Raw genomic sequence first — 17,969 nt, 5'->3', positions numbered from 1 at the left:
GTTTAATATGATTAGAAAGCTCAATTGTATAACCAAGGGGTTATACTCTTTATCTATTCTAATCTGATTAAAAGGCTTCTCTTCTGTAGCTTTCCACAATCACTTTATATCAAAACCTAGGAGCAAAGCAACCAGCACTTTGGTTTGTCCCAGATCAAACAAAATACCAAATGGATTCCTTAATTGTGTACTTAATTCCTTACCCTACAAAGCTGTGTCCAAACTGCAATCCCAGCTTGTTTGGCTTTAGTGGAGCTGCTCACTGAGAAAGGGCTGTGGGATCAGATGCCCAGGCTTGCCCCAAGGCTGCTTAAGGCTCAATAGCTGCCTGTTCATGGGCAGCAAAAAGGCATTTTGGGTGTTGCTGCCTGACGGTTTTGCATCACCATGCACTGTGCTTCAGGGTTAAAAGAGAGTTGGCAGATGAACCCCTACACAGCAGAAGTTATTCTGTGTGCTATGGATCCACAGGATTAGCAAGCATAGCTCCAAGACTGGAGTTACTGAGTGCTCCTGATACGTCGGTATCAACCCCTGCACCTGCATCTTAAAAGTGGGGGGTGGTTGTTCTGCAGACCACCTCCCTCCAAGACCCCCCAAAACTGAGTCACCACGGGGACCACCAGCTCCCATGTAGGTGAAGCTGGTATTCACCACCATGGCTGGCTGCTCTGGGATACAAACTGGCCTCAAAGCTACTGCCTCTTCTCTCTAAACATGAGCCATGGTCTCTACAGGGTCTCTACACCTGGTTGCTGTTGCTAAGCCAGGGTAAGAAAGGTCTGGGAGGGAAGTTGAGGCAACTACTTGTGGAGGAGAACAAAGAGGAGCAGCCCCACAGGCTCTGCCCTGCTATTTCATGCCCAATTCCTCCCCAGCCTGTGATGGGAGCACTTGGCCCTCACCCTTCCTTGTGCAAACTTGGCTTTCCCCACTAAGGAACATGCTGTTGGTTTGGCTGTGCTTGCAACCCATGGAATTCCCCAGCCAGCCTTTACCAGCATAGCTCAGCAACGAAAACAACCCCCAAGCCCAAACACATTCCTTCTCCTTCTAACCAGCTTCAGGCCCAGTGGAAGCCACAGCTGATGCTGAGCAGGCTGCCTGTAACCAGACTCTTGAGCCAATTTGATTTCTGAGCTTCCTATGTGACTCTACAGACGGGATTCCATCACCACTGTATCAGCTGCAGTGCATCACTGACACGGGTGTTGCATCCATACTGCTCTGCTGATATTCAGGAGACACATCCAACAAACAGGACAACATCAACATTTAGTGAAGGGTAAGTTCTCCTATCCATATAATGTTATTTGAATTGTCACAGAAGTATAAAGTCTAAACCCTTCTCATCTTCTGAGCAGCAAGTGATTTAAGAATTGTTCCTCACTAGTGAGAGATATTTATTTCAGGTGTGACAATGTCCCTCTCTATGTGTCTACAAAGAGCCACTTTTTAGATAAGTAAGCTCACCTAGATTTTGGGGTCAGAGACACAGAAAATAGGCCCTTATCTGTGGTGCCTGGCTCTGACACCCAAGAGAGTGCTGAGTTTAGCCTAAAACCATGGAGACAGCTTTTAAAGCTAAGTTAAACTAATAATGTGAGTAACTTAGAGTTTTCTTAAGTCACTGGGTGAGAAAGTTAGAGTTTAGGGCTTAAGCTACATTAGTGAATAAGAGACAACATGGAGGATTTAGGGCGTTGTCCCTTTCTCCTTCTAAGGGTTTTTGGGTAATAATGAGATATTGGATAAAGAAATCCGCAGTGCAGCACACAGGTGTTGGGTCATTGGGTCGCTAAAATAAATAATTTACTTGGCACTTGATTGGTGGACAAACAGACACATAAAAGACCTTGGAGAGATTCTTCGTTCTCCATTTTGCACCTTGCTTCCTTAGTGTACACAGCTCTTTGTAAATATGTAATAACGATAAAAGAATAAACAACTGAGCCCAAACACAAGAAAACAAGACTCTCTCTCGTCAGTCTCGGTCCTGGGGAACAGAACCAAGCCACCAATGTCACACCCTGACACCTGGAAGTTGCCTGAGACACCTGGGAAAAGGGTGTTCACTGACCTTCCTCGGCATTATGCCACCTTTTTTCTTGGGTCATGTTGCATGTATTGCCTTCATTCAGTGTTTGCCATTGCTGCTGTCCTGCCTGGCATACACATAACTTTTAACTCATCAGGATCTCCTACCTCAGTTTGTTAATAAACATTTACGATCCATTGAAATTGGCTCAGAAGTAAATGGTCAAGTTTCTTTTAAAAAAGGAACTTGCCTTGCTTCTGATGTTGTCCGGGTCACATTCTGATAACCAGAATCAGAGATTTTATAATATTAACCCCAGACCTATTATAGAATTTAGAAATATATTCTTAATACATATTTTTAATTCTTCTGTGACATTGATTTTCCCCTTGGTTGTTCATGACTGTAAAGAGAAAGTTTAGCGTGGCAAACAAGCTTCCTACATTTCACTTTATTGGCATGCTGTGACACAGAATAAACGCTTTTACATTCTTAACTGGAGATCCCTAGGGTTGCTTGGAAAAGGTGTTCCTCTCATGAAGCTCCAACATGCAGATGACCAAGCTCACCACCTTACACAAAGCTCTGTGCACCTCCCACTACAGAAATCAACTCCTTCATCTGTCTGTAAATCAAAACTCTGATGGTCTGGCTCCTACCTTACAAGAAATACAAGGCCTCATAATCTACTGGCAGGCATGGCAGATTTCTTCTGCATTTCTCTGCACAGGCATGGTTCTATTTTAAAGAAACTCAACTATTCATAACTACTGCAAGGAGCAGCAGTACAGAGTCTGGGCAACTTTACTGCAAATGACTAAGAAATTGCTTTTAGATTCATGCTAGCATTGCAGACATCTAAGGATAGAGCATCCTTGCCTGCAGGAGATGGAGATGGGAGCTGATAACCAGGAGGCTCAAGTTTCAGTTGTAAAACTGATGTTTCCAGCAAGACTGTCTCCTTGCATCAAGTCTCTGCTGTGAAAACATCCTCCAGCTGATCAGTACCAGCTGGCATGGAGGGGGAAAGAGGAAGCACTACTTGTGGCAAAGTACCATAAAGCACAGATCTTACCTCCACTTTAGAAAGACTTCTCAGTGCTGGGATTAATGGTTAAACAGCTGGTAGGTCACCCTGGCAGGCCTCAGACCCTTATGGTAACATTCTCTAATTGTATTTTATGATAAATCACAAGAGAAAAAAAATTATCTTTGAACTGAGTTTGTGCCAAGCTCCCCATATCTTTTGCAAAGAGTGAGACGATACTTTGGAGTTATTACAATGTGTAGAATGAACTTTTATTTTCATTCATCCTTCATTAATACCATACAATTAGATAGCAATATTTGGAAAAAAATAATCTTGAAATAATTTAAAACAGAAGGCACAGAAAACCAAACCCAACTATGCTGCTACAAGAGAAAGGGTAAAAAATTATTCAGGAAGCGAATTTATTCCGAAAAGTTTCATTGCTTAGATATTCTGATCAAAAGCTACAGCACACAGAAACAGAACTGCACAGTTTAAACTAACCCATGCTTTTATTACACTTAACATATAAAAGGGAAAAAAGTTCTAAAAATATTTTTTGCAGGATTTTGAATGAAAAGTGTGATTTTTAAAATAAAAAACACTAAATCTAGTACATATGTCAAAAACTTCCCTAAAGCCCACACACTAAGATGTACTTCACAAAAAAATCTGCATTAAGGGCAAAGCATACAGTTAAACACCATCTGGGGATGGGAGAAAACTGGTTCTTAAATCAGTTAGAGTATCAAATAAATTTGGTGTTTGCTCCAGAAACAAGGATTTTCACTACAGTAATATACTGGAAAGGACATTCTTTTGTATTATAATATTATGAAATCAAACCAATAATATACATTACAGAGAGGAATAAAACCATTCATATGATATTTTTAACTTTTTTTTTCTTTTTTTTTTTTCTTTTTGCAAAAGAGTAACTTTATTTCTTTTGAAAACAAAGCTACTGGAATTAATGACATGCGATAATATGCCCTGATATTATACCAGCTAAGTTTGAAAACAAAGTTCATGCTTCACAATTGAAATATGCTGTGACTCTCTAATACATTCTCTGGTAATTAATAATACAATACAGAGGTCATTCATAAAATCAGTTCAGGTTGGGAACCTGGTTTATAAATGAAGCTCTTTTCAAATATTGAGAACACTGACAACACACAGGGTTAGCTCCAGGTCAGCACATTTCTTTCTGTGCTCCACCTGTCTTTTCTTAAACAAGTGGGTTCTTAGCCTATACATATGGAAAGGCAAAGTCTAGAAGTTACAGGTTGGTTTGTAAAAATGCTAAATACAATCCAAGACAAACAGTGTTACTGACAACTTAATAGCAGGTGCTCTCTAAAGGAAAAAAAAATAAAAAATAAAAAGAAACCTGAAATGCAAAAGCGATCTTTTCAGCATTTGATATCAAGGCATTTGCACATTTGTCAGGAGGTGACAGTGAGAGTGAACTTTGCAGCTTACTTTGCAGTTGGACTTGAAATCAAAGAGCTTTCCTTCTAGTCTGCTCACCTGTAAACCATAACATATGGTTTCTTAATAGCTTACTTTTTTCCCTGGAAATAATTCTCTCATTTAGAAAGTACAAGTCAAAGTTTTGTTTCCACACTTGAATAAAGAGAGCTGACAACTACAATAGAAACGGTAAAAATGATCTTCATAAAAATGTTCATCAAAATTCTTTGACATAGCAAAACATTCATTTGTAAAGTAAAGTCTAATACTGCAAGCCATTCACTCAAAGGCGACCTTGGGCACATGAATCCTTGCCAGCATTGCAACGGGAATTACTTCCATATTTCTTGTCATTATAGGGTACAAACTCTGTAATATATTAAAGTTTCCTAACAAAGAGTCCAATTATTGCACTTTATAAAAATTCTACTAGTATCAGGCTTTTGTCCTACTTTTCTATGAACATTGATGCTCTGCAAGAAAAATCTGGGGGACCAAGCAATTTTTGATGAGTAAGATGGAATACTTGAATCAGTCCGAAATATGGAATCAAAAATGGAAAGGTTTACGAGATGAAGAGATGTAACCTTTGGAAACAGGTTTTGGTTCATAGCAGCAGACAGATGTGTCATTCTGGTACTGACACACGTTCTCTTTGCCGGGAAGAGCGGACACACGAATGTTACATTTATATATTACAATACAATTTGAGGACTTTGCAGAGAAACCCAAAGAACCCCTAAGTTCTTCTGCTGACTCTACAAGCCTAATGGGGAAAAGCTCAATGATAGCCATACTGGAGTGCGGGTTTCTCTGTGAGCTCGAATATATTTGCATTTGTGTCAGCAATAGACATAGCAAACAGAAATAGCTATTTCAGGATGGCAAAACAGGTAGAGTAAGTCTGAGAGGCCTGTAAAAAAGGAAAATACAGCAGTTTTGGCCCTGTTTTTAACCAGCTGTATCGATAGGGAAAAAAAGATAGAGGAGACTTGTGCCAGCTATCTAGAGAAAGACGCTGCTTGAACCGAAGTGATTCACAACTCTATATGAGGCTTCCAGGCCAGCAAATCACGGTTAAAGTCACTTTGTTCCTCTGCTCCTTCAGCATGGGAACGAGTGCAGAATGACTCATTCCAACAGTGGATAGTCCATTTACAGCAACAATCATATCACCACACCTAAAAAACACAGGAAGAAAAAAGAAGACATTAGGAGTCCTGCTCTGCAGTAATTAGCACACACCAACAAACAGCATGTCACTGCTGGGGTGGTAAGTTTGCATCAGGCTGGAAAGTGTCGCTAAAATTCCCAAAGCAGTTCAATCTGAAGTCTGTCCTGCTACTGAAAGATGCCCCTGCTCATTGCAAGAGCGTTGGACTAGATTACTTTTAAAAAGGTCCCTTCTAACTTCCAGCTATTCTAGGATTAATCCAAAACTCATCTAGGAAATTCTCAAATCACTCTATTTCAATTCTAGTATCAAGATGGTTCTGCATTAAGAGCTGACCTGTACAGAAACATGAGAAGAGACATTTGGAAAGACCTAATGGAGTCAAGAGAAGATGAGATAGCATGTGCATGACAGAAGCATTTCTGTTTGTTTGTGTGGATTATAACACATTTATACCAAACATGCCTTTACTGTGGGAGGTGTAAGTAAAGATACTTATGGTTACCAACCAACCACATTCCAACTAAGAACCTTGTTTTCAGTGGCTTATGATTTTGTCAAATATAACCATTTGGCTTGAAATCTCCCTCAGCAGATGGTTCAACTGCAGCATCTCTGCATTTTGAAATTGGTAACAAATTTGTGAGGGTGCCATTTCCTGGCCCTGAGAAAATTGACCTTGAAGGGTTAAGTTCTGGTTTTTAAAACCTTAAGAGAAACTACAAAAATGCACCTAATTTCATTCTGTATTGAGCATATTCTTTCTCTAGACAACTCTGCAACTTGAGTGCGTGTCATTCCCTGAAGTAGTCAAATGTGACTTGGAGATCAAACAGGACTCTTGCTGAAACTGATCCACTCAAGTAATGATGGCACCAAAATGGGGGCAAAAAGATGCTCTCCCGAGCTTTTCTTAGGGGAGAGCAGAGGAAGCAAAGCTATCAACACCAGTGAAATGTGCACTCAGAAGTCCTTCTCTGCCTGAACCAAGGAACCCCATCACCCAAACCAATGTGCTGCAATTCACTGACTGACATCTCACTCCCACAGCCTTTCCAAGGAAGTAATTTTGCCTTCTATAAAAACACACCAGCAGAAAACTGTCTAAACTATTGAACTGTGAAGTTATTTACTCCCTTCCTCTCCAGGCCAACATTTAGATAATTTAAACAAAGCAGAACAGGTTTAGAAGAGACCTGCCCCACAGTAAGGTGGGGTTCCTGCACCCCTCAAGGTGCAGGTTCTAAGGGGCTCTCCCTTGCTGATGGCCCATTTTTAAGTCTGTATGTTCAGTGGAACAGTACATTTGAAAAGAGAGTACTATGTCACATTATCACACAAGAGTGTATTTTCCATATGTTACAAGGAAGTAAATTTGACCATGATGATTCTTCCACTCTTCTTAGGAATGATGCTTGAATTTCCATTTGTGTGAAGACTTCTAGTTGTTAAGTCCCCAACCTGAAACTATTTAATTTGAGTTGAACTGAGATCTTTAATCCAAACTGTTCCACAGTTGAAAAAAAAAAAAGTAATTTTGTGTTCAGCCAAGTTATTTTTTCATTTATTTATTTAGTCACTGAACTGAAAAATCAATTACTGTCAAGGCTCTAGGCATAAGTACATTCTTTTCTTAAGTCACTTTGTATGAAAATCTGCATGTAAAAATCATGCCACTAAACTTCAAGTTGTATATTCTTGATTGCCACCTTCACAAAAAATCAAGTTTATGAACAAGAGCACCCTTAATGGGAATTTTAAGTCCTAGTTCTGAACTAATCCTACATGAGGCTAGTATGTATATCTGGATACTAAACCTGGGGGCTGCATCCAAATGTAACATGCAAGTAAAATCATATAATCTTTAAGGTCAGAAGGGACCTCAGGAGGTCTATAGCCCAACCTTCTACTGCAAGCAAGGTCAGTTGTAAGCTCTGACCAGGACTCTGAGGGCTTTACCCAGAAGTCTCAGAAACCTCCAAGGGCAGAGACCATGCAACTTATATTACTGCGTGACCATCCTCATAGGGAAATGGTTTCTCCTCATAACCAGTCACAAGCTCTTTTGTTCTATTTGTGCCTGTTGTCACTCATCCTTTCACCCTGCACCACTGAAAAGCCTGGCTCTGTCTCCTCAATAATGTCCAGGTAATTACTGGAAAGGGCTGCTAGCTGCCCCTGAAGCCTTCTCCTTGTGGGGCAAGTGCTCCATCTCCACCGTCTCAGGGGCTTCTGCTGAACTTCCTTCATTTATCAGTGACTTTCCTGCCAACTAATGACAAGGTAATGCCATGGGAACTTGGTTCCCTAACAATCTTTTCAGAAGTCTTTATCATCTACTTTCTTGCCCTTCTATTAAAGCAGCAGCACCCATCTTCAGTATCAGTTTCCAGCAGTGGCTTTAGAAGGCTATGTGAACGCATAAAACAGTTTTTTCCCACTTTGCAGAAGTTCTAACTTTTAGCTGTTCTAGAGAAGACAAAAACTAGCTAGCTCTACACACATACAGTGCACATTGTCTCTTGGCCTGGAGTTCAACAGGGAGACAGCAGGTGACATCAGCAGCACAGCTGGGGAAGAGCACAGGAGATGGGATCACCTCTGAGATGCCCCTTCCCCAGCAGAAACACCCTGTTATTGGTCTGCATGCCACTCATCAGGGAGGCAAAGGACTACAGGGCTGCATGATCCAGCAGCACAAGATGCTACAGTATATTTCCTTAAGCAATTAGTTGCACATAACTATTTTAAAGTGGTTCATTAACTGTTGATGTTATTGCTATTATTATTATTATTATTTCTCCCATTGTTACTTCGGCTTACTTTAATCTTCCATCAAAGTAGGCAGGAGTTCCAAGAACAATGGTTTTAATGAAGAAAGGCTGGTTTGTGTGGTTCTCCTCGTAGCCACCGACGATGCTGAAGCCCCAGCTCCCTAAATTGCTCCGCCGCAGCACCACGTCATGGCAGCTGTGCAGGCAGCTGTGGAACAGAAGCATAGGATACCAAGAGAAAAGGCCATGTACGGTTTTACAGTAGGCACAACAGCTGCTATCTCATCATTACCACTGCGCTAAGTGTGGAAAAGAAGGGGAGGGATGATGATTAGACCTCTGTTCCCAGAGTAATTTTGCAATATTCAAACCAATTACCAAAAATCCTCCATGATCTTGAGACAGAGAAGCGTTTTAACAAAAGTAATGCAGTGCTAGAGTAATTACTTAAATACAGTTAACTGCACACTGACAGTAGTAGAACTGCATTTTAGGGATTTCACAGGTGGCAACAATGTGGGTGGAAAATCAATACCTGATGTGTTCAGTTTGCAAGTCAAAAATGCAGAGCATTCGTCTTCCACCCCCAGCTAGTTTAAGCTTTTTCTACTTTAAGTAAAAATTAAAAATCCATGCACAATCTTCATTACCTCTGTACTGATTCATCACCAGTAATGAAAATATAAACAACTAACCATTTTATTACACAGAATGTAAATAATTCAGATCACACTCTACTGCTATATGTTATCAGCCATAGTGAAAATTAATTCTTGTGAGTGAAGCTGGCAATGATTGTAATTTAAAAAACAAACAGACATAGAAATTAACTATTCAGGAAAAAGATGCCAAGTTCTTTACCGTTGTTTGACAGTGCTTTAAAGCACAATACATAATGTAGTATTAGGAGCCATACAGAGGCATCTGTAGCATGAAGGAAATAAACCACTAGGTAAGAAATAAGCTGCTGCTAAAGCATGAAAAGGAAGTATATTTACCAAAACCGGGAGCCATTTATTGAGATTACTTGTTAATACTTTAATAGAAGATAAATTAATTGACAGTTAAACTCAGAAAAAGTGAAACCTCTGGAGGGCCAATGCATGGTTGTGTTATCTGCAGCTGCTTTCTGCTCCCAGTCTGTCTGGTTTGTGTTGTGGTTTTACACTGTAAGTACAGACCTGGTAAATCCATCAGAGGTAAAGGAATTAACCTGCATGCCCTGACTGAAGTTAACAACTCTACTAGCTGCAGTTGGAGCTCTTCTTGATAACAAGTGATGCCAGAATCAGATTACAGCTGCAGCCTCAAGAGAGTGAGGAGTACAAATGATGTCCAGCAGATTGCAGATTAGTTAAGGGGAGGGAGCTTGCTGCAAACCTCTAAGAGTTTTTGTGTTTGGCAGAGATGGTAGTGAATTCTTGAAAAAAACAATATAAGCCTATAGTTACACAGCTACGGTCTTGGCACAGAACAGGTCAGGAGTCTGTCAGAACAGCCAGAATCTGATGTCATATTCTGAAGTTAAGTATTTGGCCTCAAACTTAGGTAGCAGATTAGCCAAGAGACAGACGGATATATACTTTGTGGTTTTATTGGCAATTGCTCTAGTATTAGATATTCTATAGAAAGTTACAGTACAATAAAGCGATAAAAAAGATGAATTGTGCCTGAACAGAAGATTCCACATGGGTAGTTACTATGGTTAGTGAAGGGATAAATCCAGTCTACTCATCTTCGAGTTTCCTAAGGAAACATTGCTCCTGTTCACAGCCCACTTCCTAATCACACTGCCAACTGAATACAGCTGAGATGGCCAGGCAGAAATAAGGGCAGATGTGCTGCAACTAAGGAGGTCTCTGCTTCTTCATGTTTCTTGAAGGAATTAGCTTAAAACAGCTAAGTAAGTACTTAATCGATTAGTTCCGTACCTTGGAAGTCCTAGCCACATGACCCAGGACGGTGACCAGCTGGCATCGTATTCATTTTCACTGATGGTACTCAATTGCTCTTCATTAACCGGGGGCTGCTCTTCTACAATCTGGACTTCCAGGGCTTTCAGGGCAACTACTGAAGAGGCAGCACTAGCCTTCAGCATGGCCACGGCCTCGCTGTGACTCAGGTTGGTCAGATCAATGCCGTTGATGTTCAGCAGCACATCACCTGTTCCAAACAACGAGGGAGAGCACATCAGTCTGACAGTCCTGCCCACCCACAGCACCTCCCATGCCAGGGCTTCATTCCATACTGGAGTCTTTGGACCTGAGACAGTCTGAACTAACAGACTAATAGCTCTGAAGCCTTTATATTGTCAGCTTGAAACTTTAATGTATTGAGCTTGTTTCAAGTTGGATCAGTGTAATTTATTTCCACATTAACACACCAAACACCGTGACTCTTATGTATACTGCCCTGAAAAATCTGAAATACAAATTACTTAAGTACCTCACCAGCTTGGCTGCAACTGCTACTGCAGATGCCATGACACAACTGTTTCCAGATGTGGATCTTGGGTTCACCCTAGCTTTAAAAGTGAAGGAAGAATGATGGCAGGAACAATGCAGGCACCTCAAAGTAGCCAATTATTGTAGACAGGTGAGGTTCCACAGAGTGCTTTAATGCATCTGTTTTTATTAACTTGTTACTTGGGAGAAGAAAATGGAATTCAAGAACTACTGGGAAGTTTCACACAAAACTCAGTTAATTCAAAGAAAGAAATGGAGCATCTCTACAAAGATAATCTGTAAAGAGTCAAAGACAGAAAAAGATTTCCACAATTTTAGTTTTATGTTTTTTAAAAGCCCCAGGATGAAAACAAGAATGTTATTAACTATCCAGTGGCAGACTCCTTTTTCACACAATGTCTCACCAATGAAAGCCAGAAAAACCAGAGCAACAGTGCAAACACCTGGGTCACATTTGGTATGAGACTCAGTTTTCAAAAGGTTTTTCCTCCCAGTAGCTTCTGTGGCTATTTAATGTTAAACAATGAAAGAACAATAGTGATTCTTCTATCAAGTATGTTTTTCATAGTAGTACAGAAAAAGAAAACATACCTGCTGGTATGTGGGTGTAAATCTCCCCTTCTCAGCATAGGATGCTCCCACACTGTTCTTTTAAATGTACAATCTGTGAAGTTTTTTCCTAAATTTCTTTCCTGAAACATTCTGTGAACTGTGAATTGCAGAGATCCCATAGGAAGTCTCTGATTCACATATGACATAATATGTTTTAATCATCAAATGCTTTGCTGTCAATTATGCAGGACTGCCTTCACCTATGCTGAGTCTAACCCTCCACCACCTCTTTCCCTTTTACAAAGCCAAGGAACAAGGACAGGTGTTGCAGCACCCCTGAAGACCAGCAAAGTCTTGCTGTCCCAGAGGATAAGAAAGCTTTTGGGAACCAGGATTAACACTGATGTAGCTTTTGGGGCAAATTTTGTGTGGGTGAGCTGTGGCCTGCCATCAGAGCTTCTCTGGTGTTCAGATATGATACTGGGGAGCAGAGATTCCTTGGACAGAGATGTGGTACAACCCACTAAATTAAACACGAAAACAGGATGTGTCTGCATCACAGCGACCCTCAGCTCAGGGGATTACCATCAGCTTTAAAGAATTTAACCATACATTTCCTGATCTTATCCATTTCCCCTGCTATCATGCTGTAAACATCCCCTTCCCATAAAAGGTGAAAGTGCAACACTAAATACTGTATTTCCATTATTAAATCATGAAGAAAAACATCCATAAGCTTTTTCCTACATCTGTGAGAAGACTTTTTGACATTCTGACTCGAGAATGCAGTGATCAAAAAGCAACCAGAGGTAGCCATGCCGCCAGGGAAGCCAAACCCCACCTCGTTTAATCCTGCCATCTCTTGCCAAACACCCGTGAGGCTGCACACTTGTCACAAAGATGGGCAGTTCACCACTTTTGCTGCCTCTGCCTCCTGCCACCGTCATTCCCAGAGATTCATGTGGCTCTTTTTTCACAGTAATGTGCTTTTCTTGGCATGTAACACACTGGGAGAGATCCTGTTTAATAAGGATAAATAACATTATTAAAACCAAGGAAAAAAACAAGCAAACCAAAACCGAAAACCAGAACAAAACCAACTAAATACACCCCAAAGCCACACTTTGACACTTTAATGGTACAGTTTAAAAGGACTAAGTAGCAGAAGCCAGCTTTGGCTGGATTTCTTCTATGTCAGATCCCTGCTATCTCAAAAAAAAACCCCAAATCACCAACAAAAACCCCATGGGTGTGGATAATTAAACAGAGATAGAAAGCTTATAAAGGCCCATCTTGAAATCTTACCCTAGTTTTTCTTAACATCTTACACTGAAAGAGGCTAAGTTTTAGGACTGTACTACAAAACAGTATGGTCAAAAGTCTGGAGACAAACCAGATACAAATCTTTTGATGTCTTCATGAACATCAGCATTACTTCATTTGTCAGTAGCATATGCCTCAGAACTACGAAGAAGCTAAGACATAAAAACATGTTTTCATGATGACAGGGGCCCTTTAAAGTCCTTATGCATCATGTTCTCTTTTGCAGCTGGTATGTAGAACCTCCCACAGCACAAACTAAGGCCAATTGATGCTAATGGCTTGTAATGGGTACCTTGGGTAGACTCCCTAATGATTATAATGAAGACTCAAACTTGAAACAAGAAGAGATCCTATATTAAATTTTCCAGCAACCGAATGATGAAGTTCAGCCTGTATTTAGTTCTGCTCAATAAAAAAAGAACTAAATCTAAATCAAAGTAAATTTTATTTGCTGAAGCCTTTCCCTCAGGCTATTAAGTGAAAGATTCAAACCACTGCACATATACCTGTGGTTGCATCTTAAATTGACAGAATACTTGCAAGGAATCCAAAATAATGCAAGAAATAACCTGGGATATTCTTCAAAGTATATATGTGTATATATTCTCCTGCCTTCTCTTGGAAAATGACAACATTGTATTCTTTGACCTCCAATACCTTGTGCTCCTTCTGACTGGCTCTCCTCCTCACATAATCGTGGAATCACATTAATCACGGAAGTAGCTATATGTAAACACATCATAGCTTATAAAGACAGTTCATGTCTAAGGCTTCAGGACTGGCTGCTGCCACACAATCATATAAACATATTTTAAGCCACAAAGCTTCAAAGCCAACTACATGTTAATGAGAGAAAGATAAATGATACAAAACTTGAGAAATGTCCACTTGCTGTTACATGGGACTTCCATTTTTAAAAGAGCCCACAGATAGCATTGATCCATGAGGAAAATCCACTTACCAAACTTTGGATCAGCTTTGTAACTGTGGTAAGAGCATAGATCATGCTGGCATGTGCAAACTTGCTCCAAGCTCTGACATCAACTAACTAATTGTGTGGGTACGGCCCAGTGCTGTGGCGAGTACCCACAGCCATGGTATTCAGGAGCCTCACCTTTGCCCATCAGGAGGAAAACAACCTTCCTAGAGCCTCATTTGTTCTTCTCTGAAATGATCCCCACTTTTAAAAGAAAACACTATCAATGCATGTAAGTTATCCCAACAGAAGTATACTAAATAGTAAAGCAAATAGAGTGGACAGGTGGAAAGGTAGATTTGTTGACATGGTCAACCTAATTGTTTCACAAAGTCAACTTCTTAAGAGTGAGGATTTGTATTTTTCTAATTAGAAGAACATCTCAAGCACAAGCTCTATTTTTGCATATCTTCCAAATAATTTGATACTAGCTTCATGAAAGTCCCTTCGTTTTCCCTTCCTCTCCCTTCTGGAGATCCTGCAGTACTCAGCAGCCTTGCAGCCAGGACTGTTGACTCACGAAGGAGATGACACATCCCTCCAGCATGGTCTTTATGTGCTGGATGGTGGGCACCACACCTCTTTCCTGGCTGCAGCCAGCACAACAGCAACAAAAACTGTAACGGTCTTGAATGACAGCCCTTCCATGCAGGAGTACCAGCCACTGTCTTAGACAAGATCTAACAACTACAGCTGCATGAGCTCACAGAACTTGCTTCTTTCACTGCAGTCAGCAAATCCAAAAACATACTGAAAACCTGTTGTGTATCTTTTGTTCCTGCTCCAGATATGATGCAGGACTTGAGTACCTAGAAGTCATCACCACTTTTTTATTAATTAGTTTAAAAAAAAAATAAAATAATCCTTCCTTACAGCTTTGCCTTGCTACACGCACCACCACATAAGTAAAACTTTTTTTTTTTTCTTTCAGAAGGAGAAGCACCAACCTTATGTGAGCTAGGTCTGCTGTGGAACAGCTGCTGGGACTGGTGCTGGTGTGAGCTGCTGTTGTGAGTCCCGGTGTCTCGGATAATGCTGACTGTCTGTGACTTCAGGGGTCTAGAGATGATCAAGTTCACTCTCTCCCCGCTTGCCTGTTGAATACATTAGGTCATCAAAAGTCATCAAGTTTGACAGGATATTGATTATTAGAAAGGGAGAAAAACATAAGACAGAATGTGAAACAAGACAACAGCAGACCTTGTTTTCCAATTCCTTTTTAGACTGCACACTCCCTTACTTGTTTCTTTTTGCAATTACCCCCAGAATGGAGGGGAAATTAACATTCCTCCTTCACCTCTGATGTTACGTTTACATCAGCTAAAAATCCTTCGTCAAAAGGACCATTTCTCACTTGGTGTTACAAAGTTTCAAACATTAAAATTCATCCCATTCCATTTGCAGCCTCTGTGAACTCCAGCAACACAAAGCAATAAATCGAAGAAATGCCTATGTGATAGCTCCAAGATATGCAGCTTTTGACCAGAAGCTCTGAACACCTCTGGTACTTCTCAAAGATACTTGCAAGAAAGATGTTACATATGAGCATACCATCATATTCTGGATTTTGGAATACTGGGAATACTGGGAGACCCAGTTATCAGATGTTAATAAAACATAGACTCTTTTTATTGCTGCAAAGCCATACCTCAGAAGGTAAAAGCTGCCGAATGCTAAATTCCAATCACTGTATACAAAGACTGGGAAACTGAAATTACAATTCCCAAGACGACTATTTTAATTTCACTGCAAGAACTTTTGAAATTATTCCTGAAACAAATATTCACTACTCATTTGTATCAGAGTTCTCTGTGTGGTGCTTTAAGCAAAGATGACTGCACTAGACTGCAGAAACATACTAGTGGTATAATCCAGCTTTCCTAAAAACAGAGCCATTCTCACCAACACCCCATGAGCAGGAAGTAGCAAAGTGCTACATCTGTTTCCTTACGGACTGGGAGAAAGGCATGGAGTAAAGGTTTTCCTGAGGGGACATAGAAGGGTCATATGCCACACTGCAACAAGCTTTGGGTAATATTCGTATCCAAAACATAACCAAACACTGGAAACAGCCCTTTTCTGAACACTCAGAAAATGAGCTGTACCATGCAGAACTCATAGAAAATGTCTATTTGACTTCTCAGCTGCTACCTGCTGACTCTAACATCTGACAAATTACTTCCTTGTTTTAACTCAACTCCATGCACAGGCAAATCAATAAAAATCAAAGTCCACTTCTATAGAGTTTACTGAGACATTAAAATACAATACATACATAAAATAATAATAACAATCATCATCCTTTTTTTTTCTTTGCTGCTAAGCAATAGGCTACAATAGGCTACTCTCCTTGCTCACATGAACCTCTTCTAAGCTTTAGGCTGCATTCCAGGGAAGACTAATGTATTTTTCACTTCTGAGGAGGTGAAGTTCATCTGGTAGGTGCCAAAGCAGATCCTGTTCTTCACTATTATTTTCAGAACATAAATCACTGTAAGTTACATGGAAACAGGCTTTTAGGCCTCACACAAGCTGTTCAGTCTGGGAACAGACTTGAGAAATAAAGCTGAGCTAAGGGCTCAGGTAGGGAAAGCAAATTACCTGTATAACCTGAGCAGCAAGCTCCGGTGTGCCGTGCTTCAAGTCGTGTCCATTGATGGCCAGCACGCGGTCATTACTGCAGAGCCTGCCGTCCTGAGCAGCCAAACCCCCTTCCAAGAGGTCGAGGATAAAAACCCCCGGCTCATCCGTTCTGCGCACGAGCTTGATGCCGAGCTGCTCGCTGGAGTCACGCTTGTGCAGTGTCACCTGGAAGCTGTCCTCCCGCCCGGAGCCCGGCGCGTCCGCGTGGTTGTGCGTGCGGCTGCCGAAGCGCCGCTCCCGCAGCACCGTCAGGTGCAGCACCGAGCACGGCTGCGACAGCACGGCTCGAGCGTGGTTGTGGGACACGTTGCTTATGTCAAAGCTATTGACCTGCAAAACAACAGCAAGAGAAGCCACGATGTTTTCATATGTTTAGTTAAGTCCTTTCCAAAGTAAATTTCTTCGCTGCAAAACCAGCCTTGGAGCAACCTATGCATCTGATCTTACTAGGCTTCCTCTCTTGTCCTTCCATTCTTTCTTGCAAATTCACATTGGGTTTTCAGTCTACAAACCTATTTTCAGGTTGTAAAAGATCCTCAACATTATCAAGTACAGGTGTTAACCCAGCACTGCCAACTCCACCACTAAACCATGTCTCCAAGTTCCACATCTACACGTCTTTTAAACAGCTCCAGGGATGGTGACTCCACCACTTTCCTGGGCAGCCTGTTCCAGTGCTTAACAACCCTTTTGTGAAGAATCGTTTCCTAGTATCCAATCTAAGCTTCCCCTAGGCACTACTTTAGGTGTTTTCCCACAAAGGTGACAATGTGTCCCCAAAAATGAACACCCTCTGCCATCACAGGCCAAGGTTTTTGTCCTCTTAGTCTATACTTGTCTTCCTTAGATCTCTACATTGTTTGTTCTCCAGGAGAAGAACATGGCATGTGCTTTCAAGGTCAAGCCCAGCATCACTTGAAATTGCAAAATAATAGCTATAAAAAGAATGCATCCAAATCTCTGAAGCAAGCTTGTGTCGTACAATATGCAGCACCTTAATTATGTGAAAAAATAAAAAAACTGAAGTCAAGAATAATGAAATTGGTTCATTAATACAGTAGAAAAAAGGTAGTTGTACTAATTGTCAAGTCTTGGCACGAACTTAGATTTTCCACAGATTTCAACTAGGCCAGAGTTTCAGACTAATAACCTGTATCACCCAAAATTCAGTTGTAAATTAAAAACAGATTATACTTTCTCCACCTAGAACTAAAAATTGTTTGTTATATGGCCCATATATATGATACAAAGATCAGTAATCTTCAGTCATTTCTTGCAACTGTAAAAATAAGAACTGACAGTACAACGAAATTTGGCAGAAAAGAGGAGAATGAAAAAAATGCAGCACAAAAGATGTGTTTGCCTTGTTTTGTAAGAAAGCATTCAAAGTTAACATTAGAATCTCATCCCTGGCCTTGGTGGAGAAATCTCTGCCCCATGATTTCAGCAGATAGAAACTAACACCAAATGGTCTATACTGATTGATGTGCCTTACCTAAGCCTTTTAATACTCCCCAT

The 17,969-nt window shown here is 40.7% G+C and overlaps 1 protein-coding gene across 5 annotated transcripts in view; it reads right to left on the bottom strand.

Moving 5' to 3' along the window:
• Window positions 1-3,314: 3,314 nt before the first annotated feature.
• LNX2 (ligand of numb-protein X 2) overlaps window positions 3,315-17,969 on the bottom strand; it is a 59,675-nt gene continuing 45,020 nt past the window's right edge. For all 5 annotated transcript variants that reach the window (XM_058832849.1, XM_058857661.1, XM_058849528.1 and 2 more), the window contains exons 5-10: window positions 16,410-16,781; window positions 14,756-14,902; window positions 12,351-12,528; window positions 10,424-10,655; window positions 8,542-8,700; window positions 3,315-5,725 (exon numbers count right to left, since the gene is read on the bottom strand). In XM_058832849.1, coding sequence (XP_058688832.1) covers window positions 5,590-5,725; window positions 8,542-8,700; window positions 10,424-10,655; window positions 12,351-12,528; window positions 14,756-14,902; window positions 16,410-16,781 — 1,224 coding nt within the window. In that variant the 3' untranslated portion in view covers window positions 3,315-5,589. The remainder of the gene's footprint in view (window positions 5,726-8,541; window positions 8,701-10,423; window positions 10,656-12,350; window positions 12,529-14,755; window positions 14,903-16,409; window positions 16,782-17,969) is intronic.

This window comes from Poecile atricapillus, chromosome 1 (assembly GCF_030490865.1).
Source record: "Poecile atricapillus isolate bPoeAtr1 chromosome 1, bPoeAtr1.hap1, whole genome shotgun sequence".
Lineage (NCBI taxonomy): Eukaryota > Metazoa > Chordata > Aves > Passeriformes > Paridae > Poecile > Poecile atricapillus.
Note: the sequence above shows the minus strand (reverse complement) of the source record. Positions and strands in the feature narration are given on the sequence as shown.